This window comes from Cucumis sativus, chromosome 6, assembly GCF_000004075.3.
Source record: "Cucumis sativus cultivar 9930 chromosome 6, Cucumber_9930_V3, whole genome shotgun sequence".
NCBI classification, from domain to species: domain Eukaryota; kingdom Viridiplantae; phylum Streptophyta; class Magnoliopsida; order Cucurbitales; family Cucurbitaceae; genus Cucumis; species Cucumis sativus.
Genome location: NC_026660.2, coordinates 4,539,520 through 4,557,399, shown reverse-complemented (window position 1 = coordinate 4,557,399; position 17,880 = coordinate 4,539,520). Strand labels below are relative to the sequence as shown.

The following is a 17,880-nucleotide window of genomic DNA, read 5'->3' as shown; positions in this document are numbered from 1 at the left end:
ACCAAATATTACTCTAGTTATTGTGATTTTTCACATTTGATTTTTTTTTTTTTTTTTGAATTATAAAATTCATTTAGTAAAATGAAATGTGCTAAATAAGTTCTAGAAATTTTAATTGTGTATCAAATAATATAGGTCAAACTTTGAAATATTAATTGGTCTTTACAAATTTAATTTAGGTGTGTATCCAGGCATTGCACTAAACTTTCAATTTTCTAAAATATAGATAACCAATATAAACTTGCACATACCAGTTTCAACCAACAAAACTATACACTAAGCCATAAAAATGTTGAAAAAACCCCAATTGCTAACTTAACTACAACATATATCCATTTATATCATATTGGTATATGTTGGTATAGATTAAATTTCACTGCATGCTACAAATATAAGAATATAAAATTTTAATATTAAAATTAACTTTTTATGATTACATAAATGAAAAATCAAACTTTCACCTTTAAGTCGAGTCAGATATACATCCGCATCCACATCATTTCTGTTGGAAGGATGAAATAAATTCACTCCACCAAATACAATGATTAAAAGAGATATTGTTTTAGAGTAGCATTATGAATTGATTGAATTAGTGTGAGCATTTCATTGGTACATAATTAATTAGGAAAGGAAGTTGTGGGCAAAGTTTGAATAAAAGGAATGAGCAAACATTTTGCCTAATTTGACTTCAGATTTAACATTGAGATGACCTTTATCTTCATTCAGCCCATCGTCAAAGTTGCCCACTGCCATGGGACCGTCCACCATTGTTACGTTTGGTAGTCTGTGTGTGACTGCCTCCAAAGCATTACATACTTCTTCCTTGAAGCTTATATTTGGACTTAAGAAAAAATCATGAGTTACTAGCTTCACCTGTATCCAATTTTTTTAGCATTCAAATCAATATAAGATATCGCAAAAATATATATCAAGTTTAAATTTAGTAGCATTTTATAATCGAAGTTTTCAAATTTAATATCGTAATCACTTAAGTTTTGGTTTGGCTAAATTTCGACTCATGTCTTTCATTTTTTATTCTTTTATTAAAAATAACTTTTTATTTTATATATATATATCTCAACCTTATAGGAAGACAATTTTTCATAGCATAATTTTTAATGCTATAAAAACTTTTCAATTCTTTAGCTAGTAAAAATTGAATGATCAAATTATCGGTTCAAACCTCAAGTAATATTTTTAAAACTCATTACAAGAATGTTATTGTAAACTCAATCTCCATCTATCAAAATTGCATTTTGTTTTCTAAAGATATTGTTTTTAAACATTAAAAATAGAAAAGTACAACATGGTTCCACCCTTGTGTAATCCACCTATGTTGTTGCACTCTTAAAATTTATCAAATCATGTAAAACAATTTTAGTTTTCTTAAAATAATGGAATTGTTATTTTCCTAAAATCTATATAGCAAATGATGTGTAATCATGACTATATTTAATCAATATTAGTTAAAGAAAAACAATAACAAACCAAGATGATGGGTAGTTCAGGATGGTTCGTGTCAGCACGCAAGTCGATGAAGAACTTAGTGAGCTCTCTTTCATAACACATAGCTTCTTCTTCAACAGCAGCATCAGACTCTCCTTGATACCACAAAATTCCTTGAACTGTCCCTCCATTTTTTTCTGAAGCCCTAATCCTTTCAACCAAATTATCATACCTATTAGTCCCTTTAACCCATTCTTTCAAATGGGATCCTCCAATGGCACATGGAACAAGGCCAATGGCACCAATCCTCTTCCCACCTATAGCCAAAAGCTCATTGGCAAAGGCCATGCCGGGTCCAATCCCATTGGTCTTTACAACATCAATGTCCCAATGGAGTGGTTCATGGGCTTGTTCCCATACCATATCAGCATTCAATCGAAATATTGAGTCGTTGGATTCGCATTCAAGCGGTATATATCCATCCCATACCATTTTATCTGTGGTTGGATCTAGTGAAACCCCTCCTCGACCAGCCATGTTGCTCTGCCCGGCGAGTATGAAAATGTTGTTGGGAGAAGTTGTGGCTTTTGGACTAAGAATTGAATCCGTCATTTTTTTTTTCTCTGCTAGAAAATGTTTGTTTGTTTAATTTGCTTCACCCTTTGCCTTAATTTACCTTCTTTGCTTTGGTCTCTTATTAATTTTATATGCAAAGACATAGCATGTTTTTGGGCTCTTTTTTTAGTATTTTGTGAGGTTTTGTTGGGAATGACATAAGGTTGTTTTAATTCAATGGTGTATGGCTGTGAGTTGCAACCTTTTCTATAGATTGTCAAGATTGTTCAATACAATCTATAGATTTCCAGGTCGAAAGTATTGAAAAGTAGAAAGGGCAAATATAATCACCCCATATTTGGATAGTTGCAAATATATTTTAAACTATTAATGGTAAAAATTGTATTCTCAAACTTATATAAATGTACAAATTGTATCCTAAAACTTATATAATTTTAAAAGTTATAACAATGGTATATGTTTGAAGACCCAATTTCTATTGTTATTGTCCAAAACAAAATAATACTTAAATATAGCACAAACTACTCCATCCTCAATTTCAATATAAACTTATATTGGAAGCAAAAAAAATTAATAGATTTTGATATATTCGCTTTTAATCTTTTAAGAAAAATAGATTTTTAAAATTGATATATTTTAAAATATTCACTTTTAGATAAAAGGGAAAAAGATGTAAAAGAATTCTTTTTAAGTTTTCAGATTATTAGATATATATATAAAAGTTTTTTATTAGTAAATATGTACTTGTGTAGCATTTTTGGTGGAGCTATTGTCAACATAGGGTTGTATTTGCTGCTATGGGGCAAACAAGATGATGATCAAAAGCTTCAAAATAAGTCATATTCCGTCCATCACACTTCCAACCAAAATTCACCAAGATAGAACCAGATAGAAAGTTGAGGAACTAAGGCTACTTTCAGCACCCCTCACAATCTCATTCAGCGTGGACAATAGATGAGTAGAATCATTATACTTATGATTTGACATATATAATACATAATTCAACAATTATATTGAAAGAAAAACAATTTCGTAATTAGCATATAGTAGAATCATGATACTTATGAAACATTTGTGTTACGAAACACATTGTTTAAACACTTCTTCGAAACTGTAATAAAAGATGAAAATAATTAAAAAGAAATCTTAAAGTATCTCATGATTTATTTAACAATCATTTTCAAATATAGCAACAAACTTAAAGTAGTATAATGAATACAACAATTTTTATATAATTGATTAAAGTGAACTTGATTAAATTGAATCAATTAAATTGACACCAATTCTATCTTTAGATGTCTTAATTTTAATCTCCCACCTATAATTGATTGTCATACTTTAGTAAAACAAAAAATATTTAATCTGAATAATTGATTATTTGTATCTCATAGTTCATATCATTCCTAAATAATTTATTAGTAGTTAATTGAGGAACCTCACTTGCATAGGTAGAGTTAGGGTTCGGCGTGGGAAGAATTAATTATTCTAAAAAAAAAGAAATTCGAAAAAAGGGGTTTGTTGGAATGTATTTAAACTATCATTTATAAGAATTTACTGGTGTTTGTAAATTTGGTATCGAGGTTTTGCTCTCTTTAGCCTTACATAATAATGAACTAAATAATTAATTGTTGTATATAAAAGGAAAGCAAGGTTTTTGTTCACATCTCTAGTCATAGAAGTAGCCAAGTAGGAATGGAAATTAATTTTGGAGTGGTTTTTGGTTTAGTACTATTAATGTAAATAAAGTAGGCTTAGTTATTCAGAATGTGGCCATGTTTATGGCAGTACCTGCACTCTATTTTAGGACAGTTACTAAATTTGTGACCAGAGAGCTTACAATTCTTACAAAACATATTTGCGGCTCTGTTGGGAGTGTATGTGCTAGCAAGGACAACATTAGATTGTTTAGTAGAGTTGATGCCAAGACGCTTTTCTTCAAACAGAATTTCTTGAATAGCTGCATCTAATGAGGGTAAGGGATTCCGGTGTAGTAAAGCAGCTCTAACAGATTCATATTCTGGACGTAATCCCATAAGGACTTTAATAAGGCGAAGATGATCTTTGCTGATGTTCGCTTGGTCAAGTTGAGTCCAAATGGGTTGAAGAACTGCCAAATATTCATTAACAGACTGACCAGAATCTTGATTTAGATTTACAAGTGTACTGTGCAGTTGGTAATAATGGGCTAAACCAATAGACTTGAAGCGTGTAGACAAAAAATCCCATAATATTTTAGCATCATCAAAGGTATCAAACTGTGCATGTATAGCGGGAATAGAGGTGTTATCAAGCCAGGTGATAATTTGATGATTTTTACTGTCCCAATCTTCGAGACGTTCAATGAATGTGTTATCCCCTTCCTTTGCAGTTGGTTTGGTGATGTCGCCAGTTACAATGCGCCATAGTTTTCTTCCAATAAGAAAACTTTTCATTTGATTTGCCCATGTGATATAATTTGTACCATCAAGTATGGTAGAAATGGGTCTAAAGATATGGTCTCTCTCCATTTTGATTTGGGTTAACAATGCGGATTTTCGGCCGAGTTTTGACTGATTCGTGACTGGATTTGTCAGATCTGGGTTTCACTGTATTTGGCGACTGGATTCAGGGGTGCACGGCTGGGAACGGAGACAAACAAAAAAACTTGAAGACAAACGGCTGAAAGATTCGTCAGATCTGAAGACAAACGACTGAAGGATTCGTCAGATCTGGTGGGCGGCGTCGGACGGTAGACGTCGTCTTGCACTCACGGCTGGAAGAGAAGTCGCGTGCGGTTTGGAAACCATCGCGAACAGACAGCAAATCTGAACGGTTACTGGTTCACGTGGCGGCCGCAAGGTGACGCGTACGGCTGCCTCGCGGATGGAGACGAATCGGAGCGGAAACGGCCACCTGCGATGCCGAGGCTGCGACTGATCGGCGCGACGCCGATGTTGTGGTGGAATGGCTGGAGACAGATCGGAGCTGTCTGCGAGGCGCGCGGAAGGGCTGGAGACAGATCGGAGCTGTCTGCGAGACGCGAGGCGCGATGAGGATGACGATGACGGAACGGCTGCGAGGCGCGATGAGGTTGACGGAGACGGAGACTTTCACGGGTGGGCGGCGGCGGCGGCGGCGGCTAAGATGAAAACCCTAGCTCTGATACCATGTGAAAGTATATTCTGAAGAATATTCTCTTAATATTTTTATTGACCAAAGGGAGTGTATTTATACCAGGGTAATTACCCAAATAAACTAAGCCTACTTTATTTACATTAACATCATTACCCAAAATAACTAAGCCTACTTTATTTACATTAACATCTTTCACAAGTACGGTTTAAAAAAGAGAATGCATCTTAATTAAGGGTTGAGATGGATTCAATTTGATTAAATGATTTGCATGATCAAGTTACGATAGCTGCATTTGTAATTTATTTATTTGATTCTATCATAGAGAAATGAATTTTTATTCACGACTTGAAATTCTCTTCAGCATGTTTGGAAGCTACAAGTGCAACAAGTTCAGAAGCTTCAGATAGAACAAACAAGAAGAAGCTTTATTGTGCGGCGTGGAGTTGAAAAGGGGAGGGAATAGTGCAGCGTGGAGAGTTCAAATGACAATGCAGCGAATATTTCATTCTATCTTTTATTGTTGTTGGCATTTGGGAGACACATGAAATAATTTGATTGAGACAAAAGACAAAAAGAAGCACAGTGTGGAGGCTAGTGAGAATATTAATATTTATTAATACTGATCAACGAAGAAATATTACAAAGAAATAGGATAAACATAACTCAGAGTTAATTGAAGCAAGCTAGAAACCATAATGGGTTATATTTTCGTTCAAGGTGAAGAGCTCGATCCAACAATGTTGAGGCTTATCTACTACTTCAAACTAAATTTTATATAAGCCTTGGCCAGCATTATTCCTATTTTTACCTCAGTGTGTACACTGAGATGTCCATCGTGATTATAAGGTTCTTGGCCGAGATTCAGAACATGTTGGACTGCTTTTTTAGCATCCACAGTTGTTACGTCAAGCAACTCATGATCGACTGCCTCTTCCGCCTTTCTTACGTCCTCTACATAACTTATAAATGGGCTAATGTTGAGATCGTGGTTAGCTATCTTCACCTACAAATTTAAAAAAATCCACAAGTGAAAATTTTAAGTAACTAAAATAAAAAATGAAAGATAGATAGAGATCACAAACCAGTAGGATGGGCAAAGTCGGTTGGTTCAGGTCGTCACGAAGATCCTTAAAAAAGTTTATCAAATTTTGGTGGTAGACTTGTGATTCTACCTCTAATGCAGCATCAGATTCTCCTTGAAACCATACAAACCCTTGTAGGCGGCCACCAGACTCCAAAGAAGCATTGATCCGTCGGATCAAGCTTGTATACCTACCAGTCCCTTTAATCCATTCACTTATACGAGAACAATCTAGCTAACCCAGTTAAAGATGTAGAAAACAATGTAAATAAAGATGAAAAAAATGGAATAAAACAACAAAAGTCTAGAGAAAGAACCTAAATATATATGATCATTCTAAGAAGAATGAAGAAACTCCATTTGGAATTTAAGCAGATTGAGCCAAAAATATATCCGATCATTCTAGAGTTAATTGTCCACTTTTCTGTGCCAACATTTTCGCTAGCTTTTGCAAGGAGATGATCTGCAAAAGCCATTCCTGGACCGACACCGTTGGTCTTGGTAGGGTCAATGTCCCAATGAAGGGGCTCCCGACCTTGCTCCCAGGTGTAGTTTAAAGCAAATCGAAGAGTGGAGGGTTGGGGTATCGATCCTGGAGGAATATGTTTATCCCAAACACAAATGTTGGCACAGAAGAGTGGATAATTAACTCCACCAGGATCACCCATGTTGCTTTGGCCGGCTAAAATTAAAATGCTATTAGGGGGAGGAACATGAGGGTTTCATCAAGAACAAAAACGCAACAATGAAAAGTATTGATGAAGTCATATCTAAGATTGAGAAGGGTTGGAGACGAAAGAAGAAGATGATATGAAAAGAGTGGTGATTGTGTATTTATAAGGGAGTGGTGAGAGAGGAGGATTTGGAGACCATGGAAGAAGAAGATGAAGATGAAAAGATTGGTGATTCTTGTGTATTTAATTTATGGGGAGTATGATTGTGTGTAAGATGGATCAATGCTTCTTTAATTTGTTGTTAATTATAGTTCTCCAAATTAAAAGCCCCAGCCTCCAAACGAGTTTAATTCAACATAATTCACCCAACCTAACTCACTTCTACTCTTCTTTTATGGACACACACCTCTCCCTCTTTTTTATATCTTCAATGCTATGCTTTTTTACCAACACCCCGATATTAAATAAAAGTTAACGGCAACTAATTAATAGAGAGGAACAAAAGAAATACTTATCATTATAGTCTATGTTGCTTTTAGTTTTGAAACTTATCCTTTTTTCTCTCTCAAATTCCATATTATAGTCTTTGACTCCTTTCAATAAAGATTTAAATTCTTAATCAAATATGTTAGAAACAATCTTTTTTTAAAAAGATAATTTTAAAAGTTGGAGAAATTTATTAGATATATAAAAAAAAGTTTTGTATTAGTAAATATGTATTTGTGTAGCATTGTTGGTAGAGGTATCGTCATCATAGGGCGGCTGTATTTGATGTTAGGGGGCAAACAAGATGATGATCAAAAGCTTCAAAATAAGTCACACTTGGAACTTGATTCCGTCCATCAAACTTCCAACCAACCTGATTTCCAAATTAGCTATCAATTCCCATTATAATTTTGCATAACAATCCCAAAAAAAGTTTTAAAAATTTACAAAAAGAACTAGAGAAAAAGACGAAAAAAATTGGAGAAAGGAAGAAAAGAAGAAAGACGATGAAAAGAAAAAACAAACGTGAAATATTTTTAAAAAATAGACAACTTAATGGACTTTTTCATTTTGTTAAACCAATGATAGATATTTTGCTCGTTTATTATATTTATAAAAATTAAACTTTAAAAATTATCATATAAATTCTTCAAGTCCGAAACATTCTACATTTTTCTGCCAAAACTGTGTTTTTTTTTTCCATTTATGACATTGTCATTGAAACTCATATTTCTTAGAGCGAAAGAAATTAATATTCCAAATTTTAAGAATTTTTTTTAATTATCTTAAATTATTTAGTCAAAATTCGGTCGGGACACGCTTCGTCAACTGGAACACTTAAAAAGGCTCTCATGTCAACAACTTTCATTCCTCTCATTAGACCATCTGTAGCACTAATAGCTACAATTTATTCTGATTATAGGAGCTAAAATTGAATTATTGGGTTAAAATAATTAGGTTGGAAATCATAAAATTTTAAAATAAGTAATTTATTGGACAAGATCTTCGTTAATTTAAAATTTTAAAGAATTTTAAGTTGATTTGAGATTTCGAAATGGAAAGTTAATCAAAAGAATGAGTATTTTTAAAAATAGCAAAATAAAAATAAATATTTAGAAGTTATAGTAAAATTTTGGATTCTATCAATAACAGAAATCGATAGATTTTTATCATTGTCTATCAATGTTACTAATAGAAGCAGATTGATGTCTATCAATATCTATTATTGATAAAATATTAAATTTTGTTATATGTTGTAAATATTTTGTCAAATTTGCTATTTTTTACAATTCTCTTTAAAAGAATAGAGGATAATTAATGAGGAGAGATAGTTTATTTGATTGGATTAGAAAACATTTTGGATTTAATTAGGAGGGGAAGATGAGTTTAAATAAACATAAATGTTTATGGAACATTTTTAAAAATAGTAAAATACATTAAAATATTTACAAACAATAACAAAATTTTAGATTTTATCATTAATATTCTTCTATCATTACACTATATCAATAACTATAGTGATAGAATTTGCTAGGCTGTAAATTTTTTTGTAAAGTTTGCTATTTTTGAAAAAATTTCTTTGTTTATTATATCTTTTAGTGAGAGAAAAATAAATTATTATTATGGTTGTTATTAATAATAGTTATAAATGTTTAAAATTTTGTGCCTTCGAAGAAATAAATATAAAGAAAAGGTTCATCTTCTTCCCTAACAAATGTTTAGTCGTCACTCTTTATTGTGCAACCTGTTTGATTGCAGCTATCCTTACTACCAATTCGTTGTTGTTCTCTGTTACTGTCGCTCACCGATCTTGGTTGGGTGAGTTTAGGTGAGAATTGAAACAAGAAACAAGTATAAATTAACTTAGCTTCTTCTTGTTCAATTCTTAGTTTTATGGGTGACTGAAATGGGCAGAGAAAGCTAGAACCCAAGGGAGTAGGACTATTGGGATATGAGAGTACGTAACATAAGAAAGAAGATAAATATTCTCACTGGCCTATACTCTACTTCTTGTCTCAATCAATTAATTACTTGCAACACCTTAGTGTAAATAACTTTTACTTGTGTGACTACTAAAATAATAATAAATAAAATGTTACAAGTATTATAAATATTACAACAACTATTGCAACTATATTACATTAATCATATAATTATTTAATTAAATTGAGTTGATCTCAACTGTAACTAACATACATTTTCTTTACGAAACAAAAAATCACCACATTCATACAACAACTATTTTGTTTATTATTATCGTGTAAGGCCAAATAGAGCAATATAACACCACACTTACTTACACCAATAAATCCTTATAAATGATGGGTTAAATACACTATGACAAAGCCCTCTTTTCAAATTTCTTTTCTTTTAAAAAAATTAATTCATCCCACACCAAACCCTAACTCTAGCCATTCTATGGAGTTCATTTAATTCACTACTAATAAGTTATCTACTAGGATACGGGACTAATCCAAATAATCAATTGATATAAATCATTTTTATTTATTATGTGACATAAATTGCGGATGAAAAATTGAATTTCAAACTTATAGAGAGGAATGTCATGTCAATATTCTAAGTCTAAAGCAAAAAATTTCTAAATAATTACTTTTTTTAAATTAAAAAAGACTTCAAAATTACTTGTGATTTAAGTTAAAATATTTTAAAGCTTTGAAAATTTTGAAATAGAGGTCAAATAGGGAATGACAAACAAACAAAATCAAATATGCCACACAACAAATTAAGCAAATAACATAAGATTTTGTTTTTTTTTTTTTTTAAGTATTGGAGATCGATCAAGGTCTCCCAAAGAATCGATCCCCTCACCTAAAAAATTTAGAAATTACGAACTCCCAAATATTTCTAAATTTCGTCGTTGGAGTTTTTCTTTTAAGGATAAAATGTAAAGAGAATAATAACGTGAAGAAAGAAAAATCAAACTAATTAACTAATACTAAATAACATTGTAGTATTGTCAAAATAAATTCAAAGTAAAATGTCGAAGAAAGAATGCAAACATATATTATTATTATTATACTACCACCACCACTACCACTACCAAATAATAATAATAATAATTATTATTATAATAATAATAATAATTAATAACTAAATTAAATATCGTGTATTTAAGGTAAATTAAATTCGAATCATATTCAAATATAAGTTTCTCTCGTAACCATTAATTTTGATATGAATCCAATTTACATTAAATTAATATTTAAACTTATTCAAATATTTAATCTCTCATAAATTAATTTTGAATCATATCCAAAATTAAATTTATATAATAAAGTTTCACAAACTTTATATTATAATGTATCACTTTACATCATTAATTCCCTAAGTAAATTTGAACATTTCAAATTACAACCAATTTAACTAAATCTAATTACCTTTTATGAACTAGGAAGGGGACCTAATGGACCTATAGATCAGAAGCTACAACGATCTGAGATTAATTAGCTAAACTCATTAACCTCATTAATCAATATTCGTTAACTGTGTGTACACTCCACTAAAGACTCACAGCTGAACTCTTCTCATTGTAAATATATTTATGTGTTCACGGATATAGACCAATAACAGTAAGTTAGTCCTTCACGAGTGTTCGTAACACCAACTGGGTCAATTTACCGTTTTACCCATAGGTTACCTCTAATCCTTAAATATCAGTGCTCCTACAATGAACAACTTGTTTATGGTCCTACTAATAAACAAAAACCTCTCTTGTGCCATAGAGAGGGTAGGACCCTCTGTTCAAAACCTGGAGATACAATTTAAGGGAATACTTATCTACTTACCCTAAAGTAGGGAATGAGTGAATTTCATCGTGTGTAATTATGTTCTCAGCTCCCAGCTCGGTCTTGTCCCCAAAATGATAAGCTTATTAAGTCGGCGATCTGGTCAGTCTCACTCGTACAATTCAAAGGACAATCCCTCGCAAACAGGAGTTCATAACACACTCAAAATTAAGACTAAGTTACTTAGGTCATCCTAGTCAAATAGAAACCTAACTAATTAACGGAGTTACATATAGTGGTTACTATTTCGCGGTTCGATCTTATGCAAACTCATTGCATAGGATACACTCACTCGCATGTCAACTACACAAACACGTTGGATCATTGCGTTTGTATCAAATACAAAGTGAGTCGTATCAATAGTGTTACGATCCCTGTATGTCTCTACATACTGTTCAAGACTGTTTAATTTAAGATGTTAGTTTATTGGATTTGGATTATTAAGACAAAAACTAATAATTTAATCAATAACAATTATTACAATAATAACACTTTATTAATAATGGTCAATGAATTATATTTACAATTTACGAGTTTTAGGACATAAATCCCAACAATAACTTCATCATCATTTTTCACTAAATCTGAAGCGTTAGCCAAGAACTATCGAGAGAACAAAGAAGGATCCATGTTTTCTTCAGTCCAACTAAGCAAGAAAAAATTCAAGAACAGCCATAATTAAACAAGATATTAATTGGGTATACTACTCTCCAATATTTCTCAATCTCATATTCTCAAACCATACTCAGAGACACCATCAGCAACAGTAATAACTCCTCTAGATCAATAGCTACCGACAACGAAAGCATCCTCCTTCCAGCATGTGACTTGAAGCACACCAGAAAGATAAGAAAGTCAATAGTGGGCATTTTATTTGGTTGAAGAAAGTCAATGAAAGGTTGTTGCAGCCTACACTCACCTTGTTGGTGTGTGGAGTGAGATGAGTTTCAGCACACAACATCTCTGATCTAAAATAAAGAATATTAATAGAAATGGCTTAGGAATTGGTACTAGGTAGAACTTGGAAGATAGAACTAGAAATAGAAAAGGTACGTTATAATAAGAAAGCAATTGGCAACTGGCACCACAGTTGATAATACATCCACGTAAATCTGAATTTACACAACAATAAAGGGAGAAAGAGGATTAAGGCTTCAATTTGGATAGATATGAATTCCAATAGAGAAAAAGAAGTAGAAAAACATATCAAACATGGTGTGTGTTGCCATTTTCGGTTTCAACCTCTCCCACATCTCATCCTCACAACAACAATAGCAAAATCTATCCTTGTTATTCCGTGTGGTCGTTCAAATGGGTTTCGTGGAGACGAAGATAAGAGGTAGAATTGGGTTTCGTGGAGATGAAGGTAGAAAATAAAAGAGAAAGGAGTGAGATGGAGAGAGGGAAACAAAGAAAAGGGTTCTTTTCTAATTTTTTAGTGAAAAAGTTTAGGAGGGAAAGTAAAATTAGAGAAAATTTAGAATAAAATAATGCTACCAATCTGAATTCGACACGTAGCCTATTTGTCAACGATGATTTGATTTTTCCTTTGAGACACACATCTTATCTCATTGGGAAGTCAAACTCTTAATTGTCTAACTGTCTCCGTTCTCTTTCCGAAGAAGCTACCGTCGTTTTTTTTTTCATAGCGAGTTGTCATGTCGTTTGACAAGACGTTTAATTCTTTGCCTCAATCTCGTAGGTACAGATACTTCTTGTGGTATCCTTTCAATGCCTCACTCAACATATTGCCTTTCTTGTCTGCTATTCTTATCACCTTACTCACCTTCATGTGATAGGACATTTGGCTTACACTCTTCTCTTCGCATTCTTCCTTGTGGTATATCTCCACACTTACCCAAAACAACTTTCGAACAAGGGTTCTTCTTAATGAGACATCTTTTTCGAATCAGAGTTTTACACCTAATTTCACTTAAACAATTAAAGCAATGACAATAAAATACAAATTGGAAGATCGTTGAATTAAATTTATCAATGAGATAAATACCTAGGCCAAGACTTATGTAGGTTACTTTAGATTCTATCGTGCATATTAGATTCCTTGCAATATATGAACAAAATCTTAGTTGACCACGTCTTGAGAAACTAGTGTGATGTTCTATAAATCAAATCAATCCTTATGTTTAGATTAAAAACATCCTAAATATGCAAATCAATTGACATTAAGATTTGGATCTAAAGCGAAGTCGATCAAACAATTTAAAATTGTTCAATTGATTATTGGATGGTATACATGTTGGAATTTTTTGTCCTAAAACTCGTAGTTTGTAAATCATATTCTATTCAATAAAGTTGTTATTGAGAAATTAAATATTATAATCTTAAATCCAATAAATCAAAGTTCCAAGGCTATTTTTTTTGAATAAACTTGAACTTTATGTGTAAACATAAACGTGGATCAAGTTCGAGTATATAGCCTAAATAGTCTATAGTATATGAAATAAAGGTTGGGCGCCTTATTTTGAAAGACTATGGATGCGGTCCACTTTGTAGTACAAACGATGTGATCCTAATCGTTCATGTAGAGACATGAAAGTGGGGGCATCCTATGTAAAATGTTTACATAAGACTGAACCATGAATTAGTCATTTTTACGTTATAACACCGTTTACTGTTTAAAACTGACTATCTCAATTATTGATGACCTAGGTAACTTAGTCTTAATCCTGAGTTAACTATGAACTCCTGTTCATACGAGATTATCCTTAGATCTGCATAGGTGAGGGCAGCTCATCAGCGTTGGCCCAATAAGCCTCCCATTTCAGGGGTAAGATCGGGTGGATAGCTGGGAACATAGGGTACAAGATGGAATTCACTCCTACCCGCTTTAGGGTTAGTAGATAGGTTGCTCTCTTAAGCACTGAATCCAAGTCTTGAACAAGGGGCCCCACCCTCTCATTGGCCCGAGAGGGATTAAGTTTATAGGTTGAACCTTAAACCAATTGTTCAATAGTGGATTAGTGGGACTTAAGGAGCAAGATGTAATCTTGGGGGTAAAACGGTATTTTGACCCAGCCAAGGTTACGAGCAACCTGTGAAGGATTAACTTACTGATTATGGTTTTATCAAATGGACACAAATATATCTATAGTGAGGGGAGTGCAACTACGGGACTTTAGTGGAATGACCCGTTAGTTAACGAATGTTGATTAACTCGGTTTAAAAGAGTTTAGCTAGTTAATCTTGAATCGTTGGAGCCCATGATCTATAGGTCCATTAGGTTCCTCTGCTAGCTCATATGGATTAAACTTAGAACAGTGTGATGAAATAAGTCGAATTGTTCGAATAGGGAGAAGAAAGGAAAACCGACATATACAGTGATATAATCGTCGGTCTTCTAATTAGAAATAGAGCTTTATGTTTTACATACTATAAGTATGAATGCGGATTCATACTAAGAAGCTCGGAATTGGTCAAAAATAGTAAAAAGTCAAAATGTTGACTTTTGACTTTGAAAAGTCAAACTTTGACCGGCCTTATATTCAAATGTGATTTGAATTTTGGAAAAATGAATGCGGATTCATGCTCGGGAGGTTGGAATTAGTCAAGACGGACAAAATGGTAAAAAGTCAAAATATTGACTTTTGACTTAGAAAAGTCAAAGTTTGACTTTTGACTAGAAAAATCTAATGACCATTTTACCCTTGGACTAAGTTAGTGGGAAAATCCAACATTTTGTTGGATAATCCCACTAACTCTTAGTGGGATATGTGGCTATATGAGATATAGACACCTAGCCCACTAAGTTCCACTAATTGTTAGTGGAATATTAGGTGTTGAGATTTGGCAATTGAATTGCATGCATTTTTGCATGTAATTAGGCTATAAATAGAGATGTTTTCAAATGTTGAAGGACTTTTGCCTCTTTTATCATTTTCATAATCTCAACAAAAGAAAAAAAAAAGCTTCCAATCTCATTTTATCTCCATTACTTTCTACACCAAAATTGGGTCCCACAACCCGGTTCTTTGTCTAGAGGATAGCAGTTGAGTACTAGTGGTGGTCTCGGGTAGAATTGGTAAGAAGACATCAAACCTTTTGAAAGCTTCAAAGGTAATACTTCTTAAAACCCTAATTTGATTAGTTTATGGTTACATGTTAATTGTGGCAATTAGGGTAGAAATTCGATTCTTTTTCCGCTGTGCATGACTTAGTTCTATCATGTGGTATCAGAGCATGCTTCATTTTTACCCAATTGCATGTGGTGGGTTCATATTTATTAGATAAATTTTGGTTTGAACTAAAATGGATATATTATGATTTTGGCTCTAGATTAAGTGTTTTTGTTCTAATTATTGTAATTAGCCTTGTTAATGGCTTATTTTTATTGTTGCAAAGTGTTTGTAATTTTTTAAAAAATAAAAAAAGTCATTAGAGTTGAAGCTAGGCTGTAATTGGTTCAACCGGGTGAGAGAATTGAAAAAAATGAAGAAAAGAAGGTCACAGACCCGAAAACCCGGTTTTGACCCGCTTCGCGACCCGCACGCGCCCGCATGCCCGCGCGCCCTCCTGCGCCCGCGCGCCCTCCTGCGTCCCAACGCGCCGCGCGCGCCCGCGCGCCCTCCTGCGACCGCGCGCCCTCCTGCGCCCGCGCGCCTGCATGCGCCCGCGCGCCCGCATGCGCCCGCGCGCCCGCATGTGTCCGCGCGCCCGCATGCGCCCGCGCGCCCGCCTTCGCCCGCGCGCCTGCCTTCGCACGACCCGTGTGCGCCTGGGCCGGTTCAAGCCAATAAATTTGGTTTTTGGGCCGGTTCAAGCGGTTTCGGTTGGTTTTTTAGCCGGTTCGAAATTTTTGGGAGTGGTTCTGTACTACACCAAATTAATTATGTAATAATTTAGCACTTAGCTTAATTTAGGAGCCAAAAATCAGTCCATTTTAGGGTGTTTTTTTTTATTTATGCATGTGATGTATGATTAAATTACTTTAAATTTGTATGTGCATTTTGAATGTCATATAGATTTAAAATCCCACCATAGGTTAACATGTTCATGCATTAAAATGTATGATATAAAGGTTATATTGTATTGTATGCATGTTAATTGATTAATATGGAAATTAATTAATATGATTAATTAATTATTTAATTAATTAAGTTATTCTTGATTAAATATGATTTAATCAAATTAATTAATTATTGTTTGATTTAATTTAATTAAATATGATTTAATTAAAGTTAAATAAATTAAAATCCATATTAATTGATTGTTTTTATTATATATTGATAAAATGATTGATTAAGTTTAAAAGTTTTTATAAGTGTTATAAAATAAATTAGACTTTTAAAATCAATAACAAAGATTAAATGCATGCTCACTTAGGTTAAACATATCTTCCATTTTTCATAGAAATAGGTCGATATCTTGTAAAACTGGTTACAAAAGGCTCACCTGGTTCAATCTTGTCAACAAGTCAGATAAGATGACTAAGGTTGGAGGTTCTTAAGTTGACGGTTTACGGAACACCTCCTACCTGGAGATCGTAATCAGTTCTTGAGCCTAGTTAACCTAGTTTTATGAGCATTCGTGAGAGGTGTGAGGTAATAAAAATGGTTTTTCACCTAGACATCATAGGTTAAAATCCTGTATAATGGTTATACTTGGATGTTTTATCTAGACTTAAGATTTGTTTAAGTTAGCCTAAATATAAATCTTGAAGTTTGGATTACCCTATTTTTTTCTTTTAGAACACTTCAACTAGAGAAAAATAATGTATTTTAGCTCTAGTGTCCCTAAGAGTTCACACCGTGAGGTCCATGCAGGGCTTTGTGCCGTGCATAGGAGCGGCCTCCCTTCGGAGAGTGTTTGCATGGATCAAAATCAAGGTGAATAGGGGAAGTAGTTCATAGTAAGTGGGTGAGGGATTTGTGGCAGCACATCCCACGGTCTCTTCCATTAGGTCGCACCGTGAGATTTCTATAATATGCCTGCTTGTCTGCCCTGGAGCGACGTTCCCTTCGGAGGGTTGTATTATAGGATTCGGAACACCGCGAACTCCAAAACTGGATAGGATTTCTTAGATTAGTTTTCATAAATGATTCTAATCTATAAAATCTGAAAATGGTGGGTAACACTTACAAGAATTACTAAGTTGTTAGTATATTCTTGACTAAAGTAGCGATAACTAAGTGCTATAAAGAATAAAGAGTTATTCTTGAGATAGCATCTAGTCAAGATTGTCTTGGTTCAAAGGAGGAATAATCAACTACCCTTCGGAGAAGGTTGTTCTAAACCTTTGAAATATTGTTGCAAAATACAAATAATGAAAGGGTACATTATTAGTAATTGCTAAATTAGATTGGATATTTTTTATGATTATAGTTTTTTTCCTAAAAAGAATATGTTTGTTTTTCAGCATGAATAGCTCAATAGTTCAACTTTTAGCTTCCGAAAAACTTAATGGCGATAATTATGCGGCTTGGAAATCAAATCTTAACACAATACTAGTGGTTGACGATTTAAGATTTGTCTTAACTGAGGAATGTCCTCAAAACCCTGCCTCTAATGCTAACCGAACTAGTCGGGATGCATATGATCGATGGATAAAAGCTAATGAAAAAGCCCGTGTCTACATTCTTGCCAGCATGTCTGATGTATTGGCAAAGAAACATGAATCCTTAGCCACGGCTAAAGAGATTATGGATTCATTAAGGGGAATGTTTGGGCAACCAGAATGGTC

General features: G+C 33.5%; 1 protein-coding gene and 1 non-coding gene across 2 annotated transcripts; both read right to left on the bottom strand.

The window, feature by feature from the left end:
* Positions 1 to 621: 621 nt before the first annotated feature.
* LOC101215993 (probable carbohydrate esterase At4g34215) lies at positions 622 to 2,058 on the bottom strand. The gene is made up of 2 exons (XM_004140968.1): positions 1,489 to 2,058; positions 622 to 873 (listed from the first exon to the last, which is right to left on the bottom strand). The coding sequence occupies exons 1-2, from the start codon at positions 2,056 to 2,058 to the stop codon at positions 622 to 624; spliced, it is 822 nt and encodes a 273-aa protein (XP_004141016.1).
* A 3,665-nt stretch (positions 2,059 to 5,723) lies between these two features.
* LOC101215750 lies at positions 5,724 to 7,184 on the bottom strand. The gene is made up of 2 exons (XR_004217254.1): positions 6,219 to 7,184; positions 5,724 to 6,139 (listed from the first exon to the last, which is right to left on the bottom strand). It is a non-coding gene; the product is annotated as an uncharacterized LOC101215750 (transcript).
* Positions 7,185 to 17,880: the final 10,696 nt, after the last annotated feature.

What these genes read in the sequence shown, in the direction of transcription:
- LOC101215993 (XM_004140968.1), bottom strand. Translation starts at nt 2,058, where the DNA reads ATGACGGATTCAATTCTTAGTCCAAAAGCCACAACTTCTCCCAACAAC. An exon ending in CTGAACTACCCATCATCTTG is followed by an intron (nt 874 to 1,488) that starts GTTTGTTATTGT and finishes AATTGGATACAG; the next exon opens with GTGAAGCTAGTAACTCATGA.